This window comes from Vombatus ursinus, unplaced genomic scaffold, assembly GCF_900497805.2.
Source record: "Vombatus ursinus unplaced genomic scaffold, bare-nosed wombat genome assembly UNPS02006874.1, whole genome shotgun sequence".
Taxonomy (NCBI): domain Eukaryota; kingdom Metazoa; phylum Chordata; class Mammalia; order Diprotodontia; family Vombatidae; genus Vombatus; species Vombatus ursinus.
Genome location: NW_020946652.1, coordinates 6,407,517 through 6,424,432, shown reverse-complemented (window position 1 = coordinate 6,424,432; position 16,916 = coordinate 6,407,517). Strand labels below are relative to the sequence as shown.

Here is a 16,916-nt window from a genome sequence, read left to right as displayed (position 1 = left end):
AAGACATTAGGAAGGGTGGGGAGGGAGGGAGGGAGGAAGACATGAAGGCAGGAAAGGAGAAGGGAGAGGGGGGAGCGCTTCTCGGTGCCACCACCAGACAGCCAAGTTGGCAGAGGTAGGGAGTAGCCCAGCCTGGGAGCTCCCCCTGGCTCCCAGCACACGCCTGCTCCCCTAACCTCTGACACTGCCCCTCTGCTGATTCATTGCTTTGGACCGTTTAAATAGGGGGCCGACCCAACCTCCCCACACTCATGAAGCAGCGCTGAGCCATCCCACATCTTCTCTGGACTGCCTCTTCTCAGCAGCTGCCCCAGAGGAGGAGCTGGTAAGTAGTGCCTTGTCCTTCCCCATCGGCCGGCCCGGAGCAGCCGCTTGGGAGGCGGCCAGTGCTGGCTTGGGGAAGCCTTGAAGGTCCTCCTGTGCTCCCCTCCCTTTCGTCTCTGCTTCTCTCCCTCATGGACAATCTAGCTCTGACCCCCCCCAGGGTGGGGAGATTTTATTGTGTTGGGGAGGTGCCCCAAATTACTCCAGGATTGGCAGAAGAGCTGGGACAACGAGAGCATGGTCCTGAAGCCATCCAGGGTGGGCAGAGACCAGGTCCTGGACCGCTTCCTTGTTGAACGTTTCTGAGCTTGGAGCAAATCTGGGTAGATTCTCTGCCTTGAACTGGGCTTCTCCAGGGACCTGAGTGGAAATCCAGGATTTTCCTCTGGATTGGGGTCTTTCCTTACTTCTTCTTGCTAGAACTCTCTTCTATTGTTCAATAATGAAGGAGTCCCAGGGCAGCGTTTGGGGAAAGATGAGACAATTTCGATGGAGAAGAAAGCTTTCAAAAATCTCCTCAAATATCCATGGTTTTTACTTCTGTGTCTGGAGGGGAGAGACAGTTCTTTCTTCAAGTGGACAGAGTTTTTTCATTCTTTCTGCTTAGGAACTGTTGAAAATCACTCTTTGCCTGTATTTACAACCACTGGGTTTTTTTTTAGAACAGAAAACACAGAAGATGAGAGCTTAAAATATGGAACATAGAGCCTAGAATATCATACTTGTGAAAGGTCTTAGAACATGAAACAGAGAATGCCAGAACTGGGAGGCATTACAGAATGCAGAAGGGAGAATGTCAGAGCTAGGAGGGACCTTAAAATACAGAGTATATAGTGTAGTTAGAACCCAAGTCTGAACCCCTCGTTTGACAGTGGAGGAACCCAGGCACCTTCCTTCCTTGCCACAGCCTCGGGATCGGGCTCTTTCAGCCCAGTTTTACTTTGCATCCGCAGTGAGAGTCAGACCTCTTTTCGTGTGTCAAGTGAGAGATGTTATTCCCCAATTTCACATGCCACCATTCTAAGCCAAGTAGCATAGCTCAGTGCCTAGGCATTCTCTGTGGTGGCCTTAGAGCCCAGGAGAGTAAGAGCAGCCTGCTAGGAATGAGCTCCGTCTCCTCTCTCAGATGCCTCCTGCTCAGCTTGGGCTCCAGCTCTTTTGCTCATGGACCCAGGGCCAGCTGCTGGGCCACTCCTTCTGCACTCACCTGAAATGGTCATGGAGAGCTGGTCATCCTTCATACTCAGGTCAATCTGTGGTTTCAGCGGCAGATCATTCCTTTTGAAATGACCTTCTTGAATTGCTGTGGTTTCTGCTCCGTGACCTGGAATCTGTTGAGCCAGGGAATGAGCTTGTACTGAGGGCTGAGAGGAGGGGAGGGTGCTCAGCCCTGAGAATGGGGAGGCTGCAGAGCCTTTAATAGGGACTGGAACGAAAGACGAGCCGTGCTCATCAGCCACTGGAGAAGCAAGAGGAAAGGAGAGAGCCAAGGAGCCCCGAAAGGTACCGAAAGGAGGAGAGAGATGGCTCACGAGGCCAGGAAGAGCAGATCTCAAGAGACAAGGCTAAGCAGGGGAGGAGCTGGAAGTGGCTCCTGGCTGGCGCCTGCTTTCCCAGGGAGAGCTCAAGGACTGGGAGCCAGGCTGCTGGTGGTGGTCCCCTCCTCTTCTGAGGTCTCTACATCCTCTAGCTCCATGGGCTGCCCTGGGACTTTGGGGTTCAAGGCCAGGAAGCTGTCCTCATAAGCTCTGGCCACGTCCAGCTCTGTTTCAGCCTCACCGAGGGCCTGGGGAGCCCTGAGGGGCCATTGACTGGCCCTGACTAGGTCAGGAGCTTCTTTTGGAAAACCTTATTCCAACCCTTCTCCTTGCCTTGCCGGGAAATGCCTGAAAGTCTTTCTTCCCCAAGCTCTCTTGCCAAGTTAATTGTATGTCTGCACAGATTTCTACCCAAAGCCACAGTCAACCCTTTTCTCTAGAGAGTTCAGAAGGGAGGGAGAGAGGGAAGAAGGAGGGATAGCTAGAGACAGAGAGAGAGAGACAGAGACAGAAATACAAAAGACAGAGATGAATAGAGACAGAAATAAAGAGAGAGAAAGAGAGAGGGAGAGAGGGGGAAGGGAGAGAGAGAAAAAGGAAAAGAGAGGTGAGAGAGAGAGGAGGGGAGGGAGAGGAGAGGAGAGAGAGGGAGAAAAATAAATAGGCAGAAATGGAGAAAAGGGGAGAGAGATCCTTAAGCAAAGATAGAGACATAAATAATAATAATAACCAGTATTTATAATGAGTTCAAATCTGGCCTCAGACGTTACTAGCTGTGTGACCCTGGGCAAGTCACTTAACCCTGTTTGCCTCAGTTTCCTCATCTGTAAAATGAGCTGAGAAGGAAATGGCAAACCGCTCCAGTATCTCTGCCAAGAAAATCCCCAAAAAAGGTCATGAAGAGTCAGACACGACTAAAAATGTCTAAACAATAGTATTTATACCCCAATTTAAGGATTGTAAAGTGCTTTATATTTATAACATTTGTTAACTTGTGCGCTTCTCACAACCTGTGAGTTTGGTGCTTTATTATTCCCATTTTATGGATGAAGAAACCGAGGCTAGAAGTTAAGTGGCTTGCCTAGGGTCACATTGTTACTAAGGGTCTGAGGCAGGACTCTGGCACTCTCTCCATCATACCACGTAGCTGCCTCAAAAAGAGAGGAAGAGAGAGAGGCAAAGAAATACAGACAGAGATCAACAGAGAGGTCTGGGTAGACACAGAAACAAAGATACCCAGAGGAAAAGAAACCGAACAGAAGGAAATCTTGACGTTAGTGACTCTGGGCTTGGTGAGCTTGAGCGCACTGGACACACCATGGGGTGGTAATGGCAGCCCTGATTGATGAGCTCCAGATGACCCCCAAGCCTTTGCCCAGCTTGGCCTGCGGAGCCACCTCCTTCTCCTCTGGCCTCTTCCTCCCACCCTGTGCCATCACACAGTCCAAGGATGAGAGCTGGTCAGGAGCTACCAGCCCCTTCAGGATGCTGTCTCTGGGGCGATGTGACAAGGTGGTCTTGAGGTGGGAGAGATGACCAGAGAAGCCTAGACACCAAGAACAAAACATTGCAGGAAAGTGTGGCCAGAACATCTCCTCCTCCCACCTCCAGGGCTTGACTGCCCTGCCTGTCATGGTTCCCCTCCTCAGTATACCACCACCCCCTTGGTGCTTTCAGAGACCCTAGCTTTGTCACAGGGTGAGGTCGGCACTCTGGGCCTTGTTTTCCTCATCTACACAGAAAGGGCCTTCTAGATGCAAGAGAGTCTATGGGTCTTTGTCTTCAGCTGGAAAGAGGAATGAGCAGCCTAGCATGTCAATGCCAAGATGAGTGTCAGCCAAGCGAGGGTGTTACTCCTGGTGGTGCTATGGCAGGTCTGCACCCTTGGCGTCCTTCACCCAAAGGGCAGGGAGCCTCACCTTGGCTCCCGAATTCAGATCAGTCACCCGACTCACGTTCTACTGAGGGGCGACCACACTCTTGGATGAGTGAATAGAAGCATGGCCCAGCTGGGGAGGGGTTTTGGAGGGCCAGGGAAGGCCTGAGTGGATTCCTGAAGGCCGGCAGAGGCTTATTTGGGCAGCTGGCTGATTGTTGGCTTGTTCCAAGGGCACCCAAGGATGCAAAGGCCCACGGGGCACTAGAGAAAGAAGAGAGTGCAGATGGAGAAACGCTTCTTCCCCTTCAGGGCCAACCATCCTTCTGGGGAGATGACCCCCCCTTTCCAAATGGCTGGAGTCAGTGCCTGCTCCAGGGAGACACCAGATGGGGGGAGGGGTTAAAAGGGGCTTGACTTGAGCCAGGATGGGGGGGGTGGGCCCATTCTGTCGTGTCCACAGGCACCTGGCCAGGACCATTTGTTCTGCCCAAAGCTTCCTCTCCTGGCCCTCCTCTGAGGAGCCTTCATCCCTCTTGGAAGCTGAGTGCTACAGTATGAAACACAAATCTCCAACCCACCAACCCACAAACAGTCGGCAGCTTCTTGGCTAATTATGTGTTATTCTGTGAGTCATGCACGGGGCTCCTCTGGCTGTTGCCCAAGACCAAGCTTCTAGCCTGGGAGAAGGGAGGGAATTGCAGGGCATCGGACAACACCCAGTGGACCACCTGTCCAGCCTGCGGCAGTGGATGACCCAGCCTGTGGACGCTGAGGGATGGATGCTTGGCTTCTCCACTTGGGAAGCTGGGTCGAGTCACCAAAGTTATTGAGGACTCAGTAATGCCACTGGTGAGGAGGGTATAATTAATGCAGTCTTGAAGGCCTTTAACTGGCATCTGCCCCAGTGGCGGCCAAGCGGCTCTTGGGTAGCGTGTATTATTGAGCCACAAGGAAGGGCACCCAGGATGGTGGCACCCAGGAGACTGGAGCACTGGCTGACAAGTGAAGGGGCCAATGGAGGGACGGACCTCAGCAGGACTTTCTCTGTAGGGTGAAACTGCTTTGGCAAAGGGCGGCCTCTGGAGACCCTTTATTCCCTCTGGACTCATGTTTTGGCACTTCTCCAGTCACTGATACCTTGAGTTTGAAGCTGGAGGGTTTGAGGGATGATTTGAGCAGCCCTTGCCAGGAGTGGCAGTGAATTGATCTTTCCCTGATGGAAAACAGGGAACCACTGCTTTTGTGGGAGACCACCATAGGCCCTGGAGCCCAGCTGCACTAGGCAGAAGCATCTGCCAAGGGCAGGATGTCTGTGGGGCCGAAGGAAGCCCCAGAGTTCATTGAGAATAAGGATGACTCAATTCAGAAGAAGAAGTGGCAGTTCCCTCCTTGACCAGGAGTGACCCGGGGCAGAGGGTGGCAGAATGTGAGAGGCCGGACCACCTTCTCCCATCGGTCAGACAAGGAAGCTCCTGCAGGGAGAGCCAGCTGGGTCAGTCCTCAGGCATCGGCAGCAGCTGGGACCTCGGGACCAATGACCGTGTGGCCTTCGTGACCCAGCCTCTCCTGCTCGCAGGCACGGCTACACAGAGGACAAATGCAGGATCTGAGGTGGAGGGACCTCGGGCCGTGCAGGCCAACCTGCAGCTCACCACTGGCCCCTCCCTCCTCTGAGAGAGAAGAGAAGTGGGATCGAGTCTGAGTCCGAGTCAGCAGCAGCTGAGACCCGGAGAGCTGGAGGCATTTGCCAAGGAAGTGGCAGGACCAGAGGCCAAACCGGGTTCTCTGCATCTACGTCCTGAGACCTTTCCTCTGTTTACCACTGCCCGCCCGCCTCCTGGCCCTCTAGCCTCCTCATGAAGACTTTCAGTGACTGGCAGCTCATTACCTCTAGAGGGAGCTCCTTGTGCAGACTCACAGCTGTTAGTAAGGATTTACTGATAAGGAGGGGAATCCCGCTGCTCTGAAGTGCCCCTACACCCTCCAGTTTGGCTCCTTTTTCTGCTCCCAGGGGCCAAGCAGAGCTAGTCTAACCTCTCTGTCCCTGATGGTCCCTCAAGGCCCTTAAGGACAGGGTCCGTCCTCCTGTTTGGTCATCTCTGTGAAGACTCCTTCATCATTTTCCTTGCACTTAGCCCTGCCTGGGGAGCTCTGGTGGGGCAGAGGGACACCTAAAAGGTGTGGCTGTCAGTCTGGAGGAACACCAGAGGGCCTCCTGGTCTAAATGGTCTAAGTGGCCCAGTCCTGGATAGTTTTCAAGAGAGAATCTGAAAGAGGGTGGTTTGGAAGTTGGGATCAAGCCAGGAGTCCTGAAGAGATTTGGCGACCCAGCCACTAGGCACTCAGCTGTGGTTCCACAGGTAGCAGCTGGTCTGGCTGGAGGGCAAATGTCCTGGACCAGCTCAGTGTCCGATGGAGGAACCTTGAATGCAGATTCAGGGCACATAACAATGCAGATGTTGGCCATTCCCAGACGTTCCATGGTTTCTAATGGGCAACGTGGAGGTCACTGGTGAATTCCTTTTTATACAGCCGCTCCCCTTTCTGATGAATAGCTTAGTGAGATCAGCAGATTCAGCTGGTACCTACCTGGTGTTAACCTCCTTCTCCTTGCTCCCTCTCACCTCCATCCAACTCAGTCCTGGCCCTCTTTCTCTTTGGTTTCTTACTTATTTATCTATTTATTTATTTTTATTAATTTATTTTGATTTATCAGCAATCACTTCCACATGCTTTTCAGTTTAAAATTTTTCTCCCCCTCCCTCCCCACCACCTTCCGCAAGACGGCGCACAATCTGATATGTGCTGCACATTTACATTCCTATTAAACATATTTTCACATTAGTGATGTTGTAACTAAAAATTAGAGCCAATAGGAAGAACCACCAGAAAGAGGAAACAAAACTCAGCAGACTTATCTTTGGTTTCCTTTCATTCCTTTGGAAAACCCTCTCTCCCTCCCCTCTGCCCCTAGTCTTTTCCTCCCATTCTTTCTACCTGTCTTATTGTCTGTCTCTGTCTGTCCCTGTTTGCCAATCTGTCCATCTCCCTCTCTCCCTCTCTGTGTCCGTTTTCTTCTCCCTATCTCTCTCTGTCTCTGTCTCTCTTTTCTTCCCTCTCCTGGTAGCAGCTGGCTAGCTGGAACCTCTCCTGATGATGCCGCATCCTTCACCATCTTCTCCCATGATGGTGCCTTCTTCTCTCCCATCTGTTACTCACAGGGCTAGAAGGACTGGTGAGCACAGTTCCCTCTTTCTACTGCTGCTCTCAGATCCTCCATCTGCTGCCATCATCCAGTAATTTATCCTCTTTTGGCATTCAGCCACACATCCAACTAGAAATTCCTCTCCAGGTCCTTGGTCACTGCCATCTATGGACCTTCAGGACCTTCTTTGGGGAGGTAGGCACTTTGCTTACCAGCTTTCTCTCCAACCCACTCCCTTCCATCATCTTCAGGGACTTCAGCATTCACTCCAATGAACCAGACACCCTCATCCCTCAAGTCTTTACCCTCCAAAGCTCCCATGACCATGATTGGATTATCTTCATAATCTCGCAGTCACCTTGTGTTTACACTGTTTCATGCCCGGACCACAGAATCCCAGGCTCTATGACTTGGCAGACACGTCAGAGGTAGCCAGCCTAAGCTACACCTGAACAAGTACCTCCTCTGTTCTTGGCAAGCAGCCCACTCAGCCCTTGCTTAAAGACCCTCAGAGAAGACTGATTTGCACCCAGGTCTCCGCGCCTCCAAACCCAGCACTCTCTCAAGTACACCATGCCCCCACTCTCATGGAATCTCCAGTGTTCCAGGCAGTGAGGCTTGAAATGACAGCATTGATTTGGACTCTCTCTTTGCCTCAGCCCTGGATCTCATAATGTGCGGAGCCTTGTTGGATTTCTTTCCTCACTATCTCTCCCTTCTGCTCACCAGGTCACCCTGCCACTTCAGGCTGCCATTCCCTCTTGGCTTACAGTATTTCAGTAACGTGGCATCCTCATTGATCTCCTTGTCTCTAGTATCCATTCTCCCATGCCAGAGTGATGTTCCTAAAGCACGGGTCTGACCATCACACTCCCTTGTTCAAAACCTGTCAGGGGCTCGTACTACCCACTGCACAACTGACCAGCTCCTTTCCTTGGGATTCAAGTCCCCCCTACCCCCAACCTTACTCCTTCTGGTCCTCTATGTTAGAGCCAAACTGTAGCCCTCATCACTGTCTGATCTGTCCCTGGTCTTTCCCTCCACTGTGTATTTGCACACCTTGTCTGTCCCCCTTGGCTGATATCTTCCTCTTCCTTGGGAGCCTAGCTCAGGTTCATCTTCTTTCCAAAGACTTCCTTTCCTCTTCAGCTAGATGTGCCATCTCCAGACACTTGGACTATTCTAGGTAAGGTCGTTAACATGTGGGTCATAGCCTCAAATGGACTGTGAGCCCTGGGAGGGCAGGGGCCCCCTTTTTTAAACTTTGTATCTCCAGTGCCCAGAGTAGTAAAAGGGCTTAGTGAAAGTCTACTGAATTGAGTTTAATTGGAAACAAAAGTCAAAGGCATTCCTAGTCTCACAATCTTTTTGAGAGATAGTGCAGAGAGCCCTGGACAGGAAGTTGGGAGAGATCTGGATTCAAATTCAGCCTCTGCTGTAGGATCCTGGGTAAGTCATCTCACCCCCGTGAGGCAGTTTCTGCAATTTGCCTCTCTGAGTGTTGTCCTGGGGGCACTAAGAGGGACCCAGCCAGCATACGTCAGAGACAGGCTTGAAACCCAGTTCTTCTTCCTTCTAGGAGAGCTCTCTGTCTATTACACCCCTCTGCCTCTCAAAGAGACAGTGTAGACCCAAGTCCTCTGAAAGATGGTTAACAGGGGGGATTAAATGTCTTAAGACAGGAATGCGAAATGCCGGTTGTTATAATAGAGGAGTGCTTTTGTGAACACTACAAGGCACCTTAAGGATTACAGAATCCAATTCCCTCATTTTACAAATAAGGAAAATGAGGCCTAGAAAATCGAAACAGATTGCTGAGAGTCCTTCAGCCAGCTAGCGTCAGAGTCAAGACTAGAAGAAACCTGCTTTGCTGCTTTGGAGCCCCCTAGATGTCTCAAACAACTATATGAAGAAGAGGCATGTCAGTCAATCAACAAGCATTTATTGAGTGCCTGCTGTGTGCCGGGCACTGCACTAAGCCCTAGAGACAGAGAGCAATCCCTGCTTCTCAGGGAGCTCACAGTCCAAAGAGGGAGACAGAATGGAGATCGCTAGGTACACGGACGATCTATCAGGTATAAATGGAAGGTGGTCTTGGGGGGGAAGCAGCTGGGGGCACTTAGAGCTGGTTAGGCTTAGGCAGTTAGGGTAACAGAACAAAAGGGAGCTCTGGGAAAGTGCTCTGACACATCGCAAGGAGGATGGAACACTTTTCCAAGTGAGGAGGGGTCAGGGAGCCAATTCCAGGTGGAATGATGGGAGGAAAAGCACGAATACGGGCGAGGATGCCAAGAAAGGGAGATGAAAAGTTGTCCAGTTTGGTTGAAATGCCAAATACACAAAGAAGTCAGAGCCGTAGGTTTGGGAAAGTCTGGTCAGTCAGGTGGGGCAGATAGCAGATGGACTCGAATGCTTGAGCCAGAGCTTCATCCTTTGCTCAGGAGGCAATGGGCAGCCAGTGAAGATTTTGGAGTAATCACATGCTCAGAAGGGTGTGAGGAATGCTTTTTGGGCTGTGATGTGGAAAATAGACTGGGGCAGGGAATCCTCACAGGCTCTGTATTCTTGGCTATGTTTTCAGCTTTACTGTACTGGTTCTCAATTTCAGGCCCTATTGTTCTGTTTCATTCTGAAGCCCTGGCTGATTTTTTTCCAGGGTCAGTACTGGGAAGGAGTGGGGATGGAGGTGGGGAGTGTAAATATGACTTTGAAAGCTGGTCTGGCCTCTGAAGGATGCTGACCAGTTGGGTCTGGTCTGTGAATAATGTTCTGTCTCTCTCCTCTCTCCTCTCTCCTCTCTCTCTCTCTCTCTCTCTCTCTCTCTCTCTCTCTCTCTCCCCCCTCCCCCTCACTCTGCCCCTGCAGGTGCCATGGATCTGAAGGGCTACGTGCTCTTCTTGGCCGTGGGCCTCCAGGCCCTGGGCCTCACCTCCTCCTGCCCCAGCGAGTGCACGTGCTCCAAGGCATCTCAAGTGGAGTGCGTGGGAGCTCGGATCCTGGTGGTGCCCAGCCCCCTGCCCTGGGATTCGATGAGCCTGCAGATACTCAACACCCACATCCGAGAGCTGAATTCGCAGCCCTTTCTCAACGTGACGGCCCTCATAGCTCTGCGCATCGAGAAGAACGAGCTGTCGCAGATCGCGCCGGGGGCCTTCAGCCATCTGGGCAACTTGCGCTACCTGAGCCTGGCCAACAACCGGCTGCAGATGCTGCCCGGCGGCCTGTTCCAGGGCCTTAACAACCTCGAGTCGCTGCTGCTGTCAGGTAACCAGCTGCTGCACATTACTCCAGCGCACTTCGCGCCCTTCAGCAACCTCAAGGAGCTGCAGCTGCACGGTAACCGGCTGGAGCTCATCCCGGACGGCTGCTTTGACAACCTACCCGGCCTCGTCAAGCTGAACCTGGGCCAGAACCAGCTGGGCCGCCTCTCGCCGCACCTCTTCCAGAGGCTGGGCCAGCTGCAGGTGCTGCGCCTCTCTGAGAACCAGCTGAACGAGATTCCGGCGGGCACCTTCGACGGCCTGGGCAACCTGCAGGAGCTGGCGCTGCAGCAGAACCGGCTGCGTCACCTGGCGCCGGGCCTCTTCCAGGGCAACGGGCAGCTGGAGAGGCTCTACCTGTCCAACAACCAGCTGTCGACGCTGCCGCGAGGCCTCTTCCTGCCACTGCCGCGCCTCAACCGGCTCACGCTGTTCGCCAACGGGCTGCGGGAGCTGCCCCCTGGCTTGTTCGGGCCCACGCCCCACCTGCGGGAGCTCTGGCTCTACGACAACCAGCTCCAGCACATCCCCGACGGCGCCTTCGAGCCGCTGAGCCAGCTGCAGGTGCTCGTGCTGAGCCGCAACCAGCTGCAGTCGATCGCGCCCGGCGCCTTCCGAGGCCTGAGCGCGCTGCGCGAGCTCTCGCTGCACAGCAACGCGCTGCAGAACCTCGACGGCCAAGTCTTCCGAGCCCTGGTGAGCCTGCAGAACGTGTCCCTGCAGAACAACCGGCTCCGCTTCCTGCCCGGCAACCTGTTCGCCGGCGTCAACGGCCTCACCACCCTGCAGCTGCAGAACAACCAGCTGGAGAGCCTGCCTGTGGGCATCTTCGACCACCTGGGCCAGCTGTGCGACGTGCGGCTCCAGGACAACCCGTGGCGCTGTGACGCGGCCATCGAACCCCTGCGCGTGTGGCTCTTGACCAACAGCGCCAGACTGGGCGGCTCGGACCTCCTCCCGGTGTGCTCCAGCCCAGCGGCGCTCCGGGGCCGGGCCATCGTCTTGGTCAACGTCAACGTGCTGGGGTCCAGCCCGAGCTACCCTTCTGTTTCCCAGTACCCCGACACCCCACAGTACTCGGACACATCTCGGTACCCGGACACCACCTCCATCTCCTACACGACCGAGCTCACCACCGTTCAGGAGGAGCAGACCGACCTGACGACCACGGAGGACGTAAGCGACCGGGATGTGTGGGGCATGACCCGCGCCCAGAGCGGCCTGGCCATCGCCGCCATCGTCATCGGCTGCATCGCCTTGGCCTCCTCCTTGGCGGCCTGCATCTGCTGCTGCTGCTGCAAAAAGCGCAGCCACGCGGTGCTTATGCAGATGAAAGGGCCCAACGAGTGCTGAGGAGGGCTGGGCACCCGTCGGGAAGGGCTCTGGCCAGAGGGGGCCCTGAAGGGCAAAGCCAGCGCCCCGCCAGCCCGGAGGCCTAGGCTTCACGCCCTCTTTCTTGCCCTCTGAGGAGCGTGGCTCCTTCCTCGGGCACAGAAATGGGGTGTGCCGTTTTAAACTAGGCTTTTACATTGCACACGTGAGAGAAAGATGGGTTGGGGGAGGGGCGGGTCGCGACCTTCCGGGCTTCCCTGTTCTCCCCTAAGGGACAGAAGCAGCTCTGGGGATGGGGCTTTCAGTCCCGCAAGTTCCCTGAGATGTCAAGATCCCCCAAAGAAAGCAAAGTAACGGGTGGGAAGTCCCTCCCCCAACCTCTCCCAGAGTCTAAATTAAGAATGACTTCCCTGACCACTAGCTATGAACCCCTCACTTGCTCAATAGACTGCAGGAAAAACCCAGCACACTTAGCGAAGATAGTTCTATGAAGGGGCCTCCCCTCTGGCCTCTCCTCCATTCCTAGCCCCAAGCAGGGAATCTTTCTTATGTGGTGGTGGCTTTGCCTCTGCTCTCTGTCCTCCACATCCCAGCTCTCCCTCACACCCTCCTGAGATGTAACTGGGGCTGGGGTGATGGAGCTCTGCCCAGGGTGTACAATTTAGCTGTTGCTGACAGAATTCAACCAATCAATCACAAGTTCTGTGCCAGACTCAGAATTGGGGATGATATAAAGACAAAAATAAAACCCTTTTAGTCCCTTAGCAGGCCAAAACCTCAGAATCAAGCACCTGGTGAGCAAAAAGAATTAGTTAAAATGGGATACTGCCAGATAGCAAGATGGGGTAAGCTGTTTCCTTGTGTTCTCTGGCCCCTCCCACCCCCAGCCTTGTGTATTGCCAAGCTAACATGGTGCAGTGACCCCTGCAAGTGTCCCTGGGCTCCTGTCACTGGCCCTTCTCAGCCAAGGGCCAGTTGTCCTGGGCACAAAAGTTCTGAGGTACAGCTGTGACTCCTTGCGAGCCCTAACCTAGAGTTCATTTGCCTATCATGGTGCATGACTGTTGGCAGGCAGTGTTTGCATCTTGGAGAAGTCCCTAAGTGGGGCATCTGGTAACATCAAAGCTATCCACTAGCTCTTCCATCAGAAGGATGGAGAGAAGGAAACATAAAAAAATACACACACAAAGAGAAGAATTTCTGGAGGTAGAAACATGAACAATTTTCTTCTTGGGATACGGGTCCAGAATTTAAAAACAACAAAAAAACAAGGGTAACATTTTTAAGTCTTAAAAAAAAAGATAAAACTACAAACCTAATTTTTTGAAAAGTAAAACCAAGAAACATTCCGAATCTTTAAAAGTGTAAATCAGGGGCAGCTAGGTGGTGCAGTGGAAAGAGCACTGGCCCTGAAGTCAGGAGGACCTGAGTTCAAATCCAGCCTCAGACCAAACACTTGACACGTGCTAGCTGTACGACCTTTGGCAAGTCACTTAACCCCAATTGCCTTACCAAAAAAAAAAAAAAGTGTAAATCAGCACATTTGTGCCCAAATGGGCAATCACCAATTAGAGTGAGCTCTCTGAGGTCCCCGTTCAGCTTCTGGGCTGTGGTATGACAGTGCCAGGAGGTCTGGGGTGCCATTGCTATGCCTGATTCACTAAGGAGAGGCACCATAGTGCAGCAGGGGAAACCTACCCACCAAATGCTGCCTTTGGAGGCTGAGCTTCTGGGTTTGAATCCTGTCTCTGTTACTCATTGGCTCCTTGGATGATTTTTGGCCAAGCCCAAGTCTGCTCTCCTGGGCCACGAGGGGCCCAGGTACCCGCCAGCCCTGAATCCTAGGGCCTCCTTTCCTTCTCCGGTGTCTCCTCTGAGGCATTGGCTGGGCCTTTGCTTCCAGTTGTGGAGATGGGTGAGAATGCCTTTCTGAGAAGCAGGGGTAGCTCTGGTCCCCGGGGACTACCGTTCCTCTCCTGGCCCGCAGCCTTCTCCTCTTTGATATCACCGGCTGCCACACTCTTTCCTTTTAGAGAAGGGGCGTCCCCAGCCGTATGGCTTTCCGTTTTTATTTCTGGGTTGAGGAAAGTGGAATTGCTTAGAGATGAGATTCTATAGCTCAGTTGCCAGTTCTGTGGTCCCCAGCCTTCCCTTCTGCATATACCAAGGCTGAACTCAGCAGGGAATTGACAACTCTGCCCGCACTGACTCCAAATGTGGCAGCTGACCCAAAGAAGCAGAGAAGCTTAGGTCTGCTACGGCCTCACTTCCAATCTACTTGTAAGAGCTCCCTGGGCAATCCAGAGTCGGCACCCAAGGCCACCCTTATTACAACTTCAATCTTTCTCTGTAAAGTAGATGCCAATAGCAAACAAACTAGAGAAACGCTAATGTCCAGATAGCAATCAGTTAAGTAAGAAGGATTGGATGAGTGCCTGCTGTGTACCCGGACCTGGGCTAGGCACTGTGGGTACAAAAGCCAGATGGAATGGCCCCTGCCCTCCAGAAGCTTCTATTCTGTCAGGGAGACAACAAGGGAACCCTACTTCCTCTCTTCTGTATTGGGAGAGTGCTAGGTCTGCATCCACCTCCTTCTGGACCCAACTTCACTCTGCCCCTTTTTGGTTGTGACTCTGCCCCTCCCCCTTGGCTTGGCCCCCGGGCACTCCGGGTGTGGAGAAGGCACCTGAGAGGCCACGGAGTCCAAACTCTTCATTCTGCTGATGTGTAAACTGAGGCCCAAGGAGATGAAATGCCTTTGCCCAAAGGTAGCAAGAAGTAGTCAGGATTTGGACAAATGCTTCAGCATCACTGCCCCATGCTGCTGCTGCTTTGTGGTGGTGACCCACATCCTGGTGGGAAGCCCCTTCTCCTCATGCGGGTGGATTTCTCTTCTGAGCTTGCTTGACTGGGGAGTGGGTATGGGACAAGGCCCATTCTGGTTTCTGAGAGCACGCTGAGATTGACTCCACACAGGAAAGCAGGTGCTCTAACTACCTAATAAACAGATGAGGAAACTGAGGCCCAGCCGTCACACAGGCAGCAGGGGGGCAGAGCTAGTTCTGTGACCACAACTCCAGATGGTGGTGGATGGATCTCAAGCTTAATGTTCATTTTCCTCTTGGGTTCCTGTTTACTTAACGACTTCAATGAAATGGTGCCATTAAGAAGGTTTTCCTTCAGTCCTGCATGAAAGGCCAGGGCTGGGGGACCAGAGCCTCCTTGGATAGCATGAAGGCTTGGCAAGGCCCTCGGGGGTCACAGATGGGAGGAGGAGCTCCCCTCATTGGCTTTGGCTCATGGGGTGAGGAAGGAAGAGGAGGAGGCCCTGGTTAGCTGGTCACCTTAATACCTGCAAACCTGGATCACTGTCTCCAACCTTCAAATGAATCCCTGAGTGGGGGGGGGTCATCCCATCTGTTGGCTGGAGCAAAGCCTGATGGAGCCCCCTGCAGGAAGCTGGGCTGGACTTTGACCACCTTTGGCCTGTGGTCAGGTTGGTGTGGGGAGAGTCTCTCCTGGCCCAACACCTCATCACCCTCTCTCTGAAACAGAGCAAAGGTGGAATTGGTTCTCCTTCTCCCTTTGTGCCTGCCTCCTTCTGAAATGCCTTGTGAATAGACGGTCCTCTGTCATCAGTCCTAAACCAGCCTAGCCCCATTTTCCTGGGAATCCCTGTGTTCCATGTACTGATTCCTTTGTAATACTCCAGGGATAGTTGACCCAGATCACCATGCCTCTGCATCTTGGTAGACAGTTTTATGAGTTCTTGGGGCCTAAATAGTTCATCAATCTGGGCCCTCCCTCCAGTTGGACTCCTGAATGAGCTGGGCTGGGTCTTAGTGAGCACACACAAAGTCCATGGCCAGGCCTAGGGCTTGAAGGTCTTCCGTCTTGGTCAGTAGGGCCCACTAGAGCTTAAGGTCAGCTCACTGGGAGAACCTTCAAGAATCCAGGGTCTTCACCACAATGAGGTCATATCATCAACACAGAGTATGGGCTTTGGAATAAAGACATCCAAGGAGGCACTCCCCGAAGTGGCCCTGTTCCAATTTCTTCTTCTTGAGCCTGAAAAAAGTTTTTCCAAGCTTTTGAGATGTGTGTGGTCAGGGTCCAGGGTCCACAGACCACCAGGAGACCATGAAGACATCACCTTGTACCTCAGCATGGCTCCTCGGCAGGGCTCCAGGGGGGTCAAAGTTGTGGAAGGCTGGGAGAGACCCCGGGCTCCACAGAGCTCAAGCTACTCCCCCTGCCCTTTCGTGGGGGAATCCAAGAAGGGCATCTCAGGACAGACAGGACGGGTCTGCTTGGGAAGCGGGTAGGAGGAGCTGTCCAGCTCACCCCTAACTCACCCTCTCAGCTCACTCAGAGCAGCCCCCAGCCTTCAGCCCCTTGCGGACCTCAGACTCACCGGCTCAGCCCGGTCAGCAGGAGCTAGCCTTCCCCTCGCTTGTGGTTGCTTGTCGGTCCTGGTTCTCAGGGATTCATCAGCTGGGTGTCCTGGAGGGCAGGGTTGGGGATGTGTCTTTCTCTAGATCCTGGTGTCAGATATGGTGTGGTAGATACATAATAAAGGATATATCCGGAATGAAGTCACTTGGATTCATTTTGGGGTTGGATTTCACATGTGCAAATATACCTCTGACCAGGGGCTAAGGTGTATGTGTGTGTGTGTGTGTGACCCAGAAGGACAGTCTATGACTCCTTGGAGAAACAGACCTGGGGGGGGGGGGGGTGGTCAGACAGAGGCCAGGAGGCCTGGCGGATCTTCAGAGAATGTAGGTTCTGGGAGAGGTCCCCATTTTACAGATGAGGAAATTGAGGCAGAGACAGGTGGAGAGACCAAGGCTCACAGCACTATCCTCTGGCTTCCCAGGCCACCACTTTCTACCACGTCCTAGAGATCCAACACCAGAAAGAGGCACCTGCATTTTCTCCACATGGCCAGCCCTGCTTAGGGACAGGCGGGAGTAAGGGAAGGGAATAAGTGTTTCTCTAACACTGTGCTAAACAGTTTACACTTATGATCTCATTTCATTTTCACAACAACCCTGTGAGTGAGGTAGGTGCTGCTATTATTCTGTGCTGTGTCTGAGGCTGCATTCCTGACTGCAGGCCCAGAGCTCTGCCCACTGTACCACCCGGTTGCTTTTAATGAGATGGCCTCTGAAGTCGCTTCTGTCCCAGAAGGGCTGAGGTTCCATGACTCTGGTTCTGAGCCACAGAGTCCAGGAGGGGAAAACAGGACATGCAGCCCAGGTAAAGCACAGAGAAGGCTCACGTTTCTGCACTTAATGAAAAGCACTAAAGAGAAGTTCAGCAGTGGCAGGGCTCTGCCCCTAGAAACGGCCCCCTTTGCTGGGCTCTGCCCCTAG

The 16,916-nt window shown here is 53.2% G+C and overlaps 1 protein-coding gene across 1 annotated transcript; it reads left to right on the top strand.

Annotated features, from left to right (window-relative positions):
- Positions 1-266: 266 nt before the first annotated feature.
- Positions 267-12,977, top strand: LOC114033347 (leucine-rich repeat-containing protein 15-like). Its single transcript, XM_027848836.1, has 2 exons — positions 267-325; positions 9,812-12,977. Exon 2 carries the CDS (start codon positions 9,817-9,819, stop codon positions 11,557-11,559), a length of 1,743 nt encoding a protein of 580 aa, XP_027704637.1. The 5' UTR covers positions 267-325; positions 9,812-9,816; the 3' UTR covers positions 11,560-12,977.
- The last annotated feature ends 3,939 nt before the right edge of the window (positions 12,978-16,916 follow it).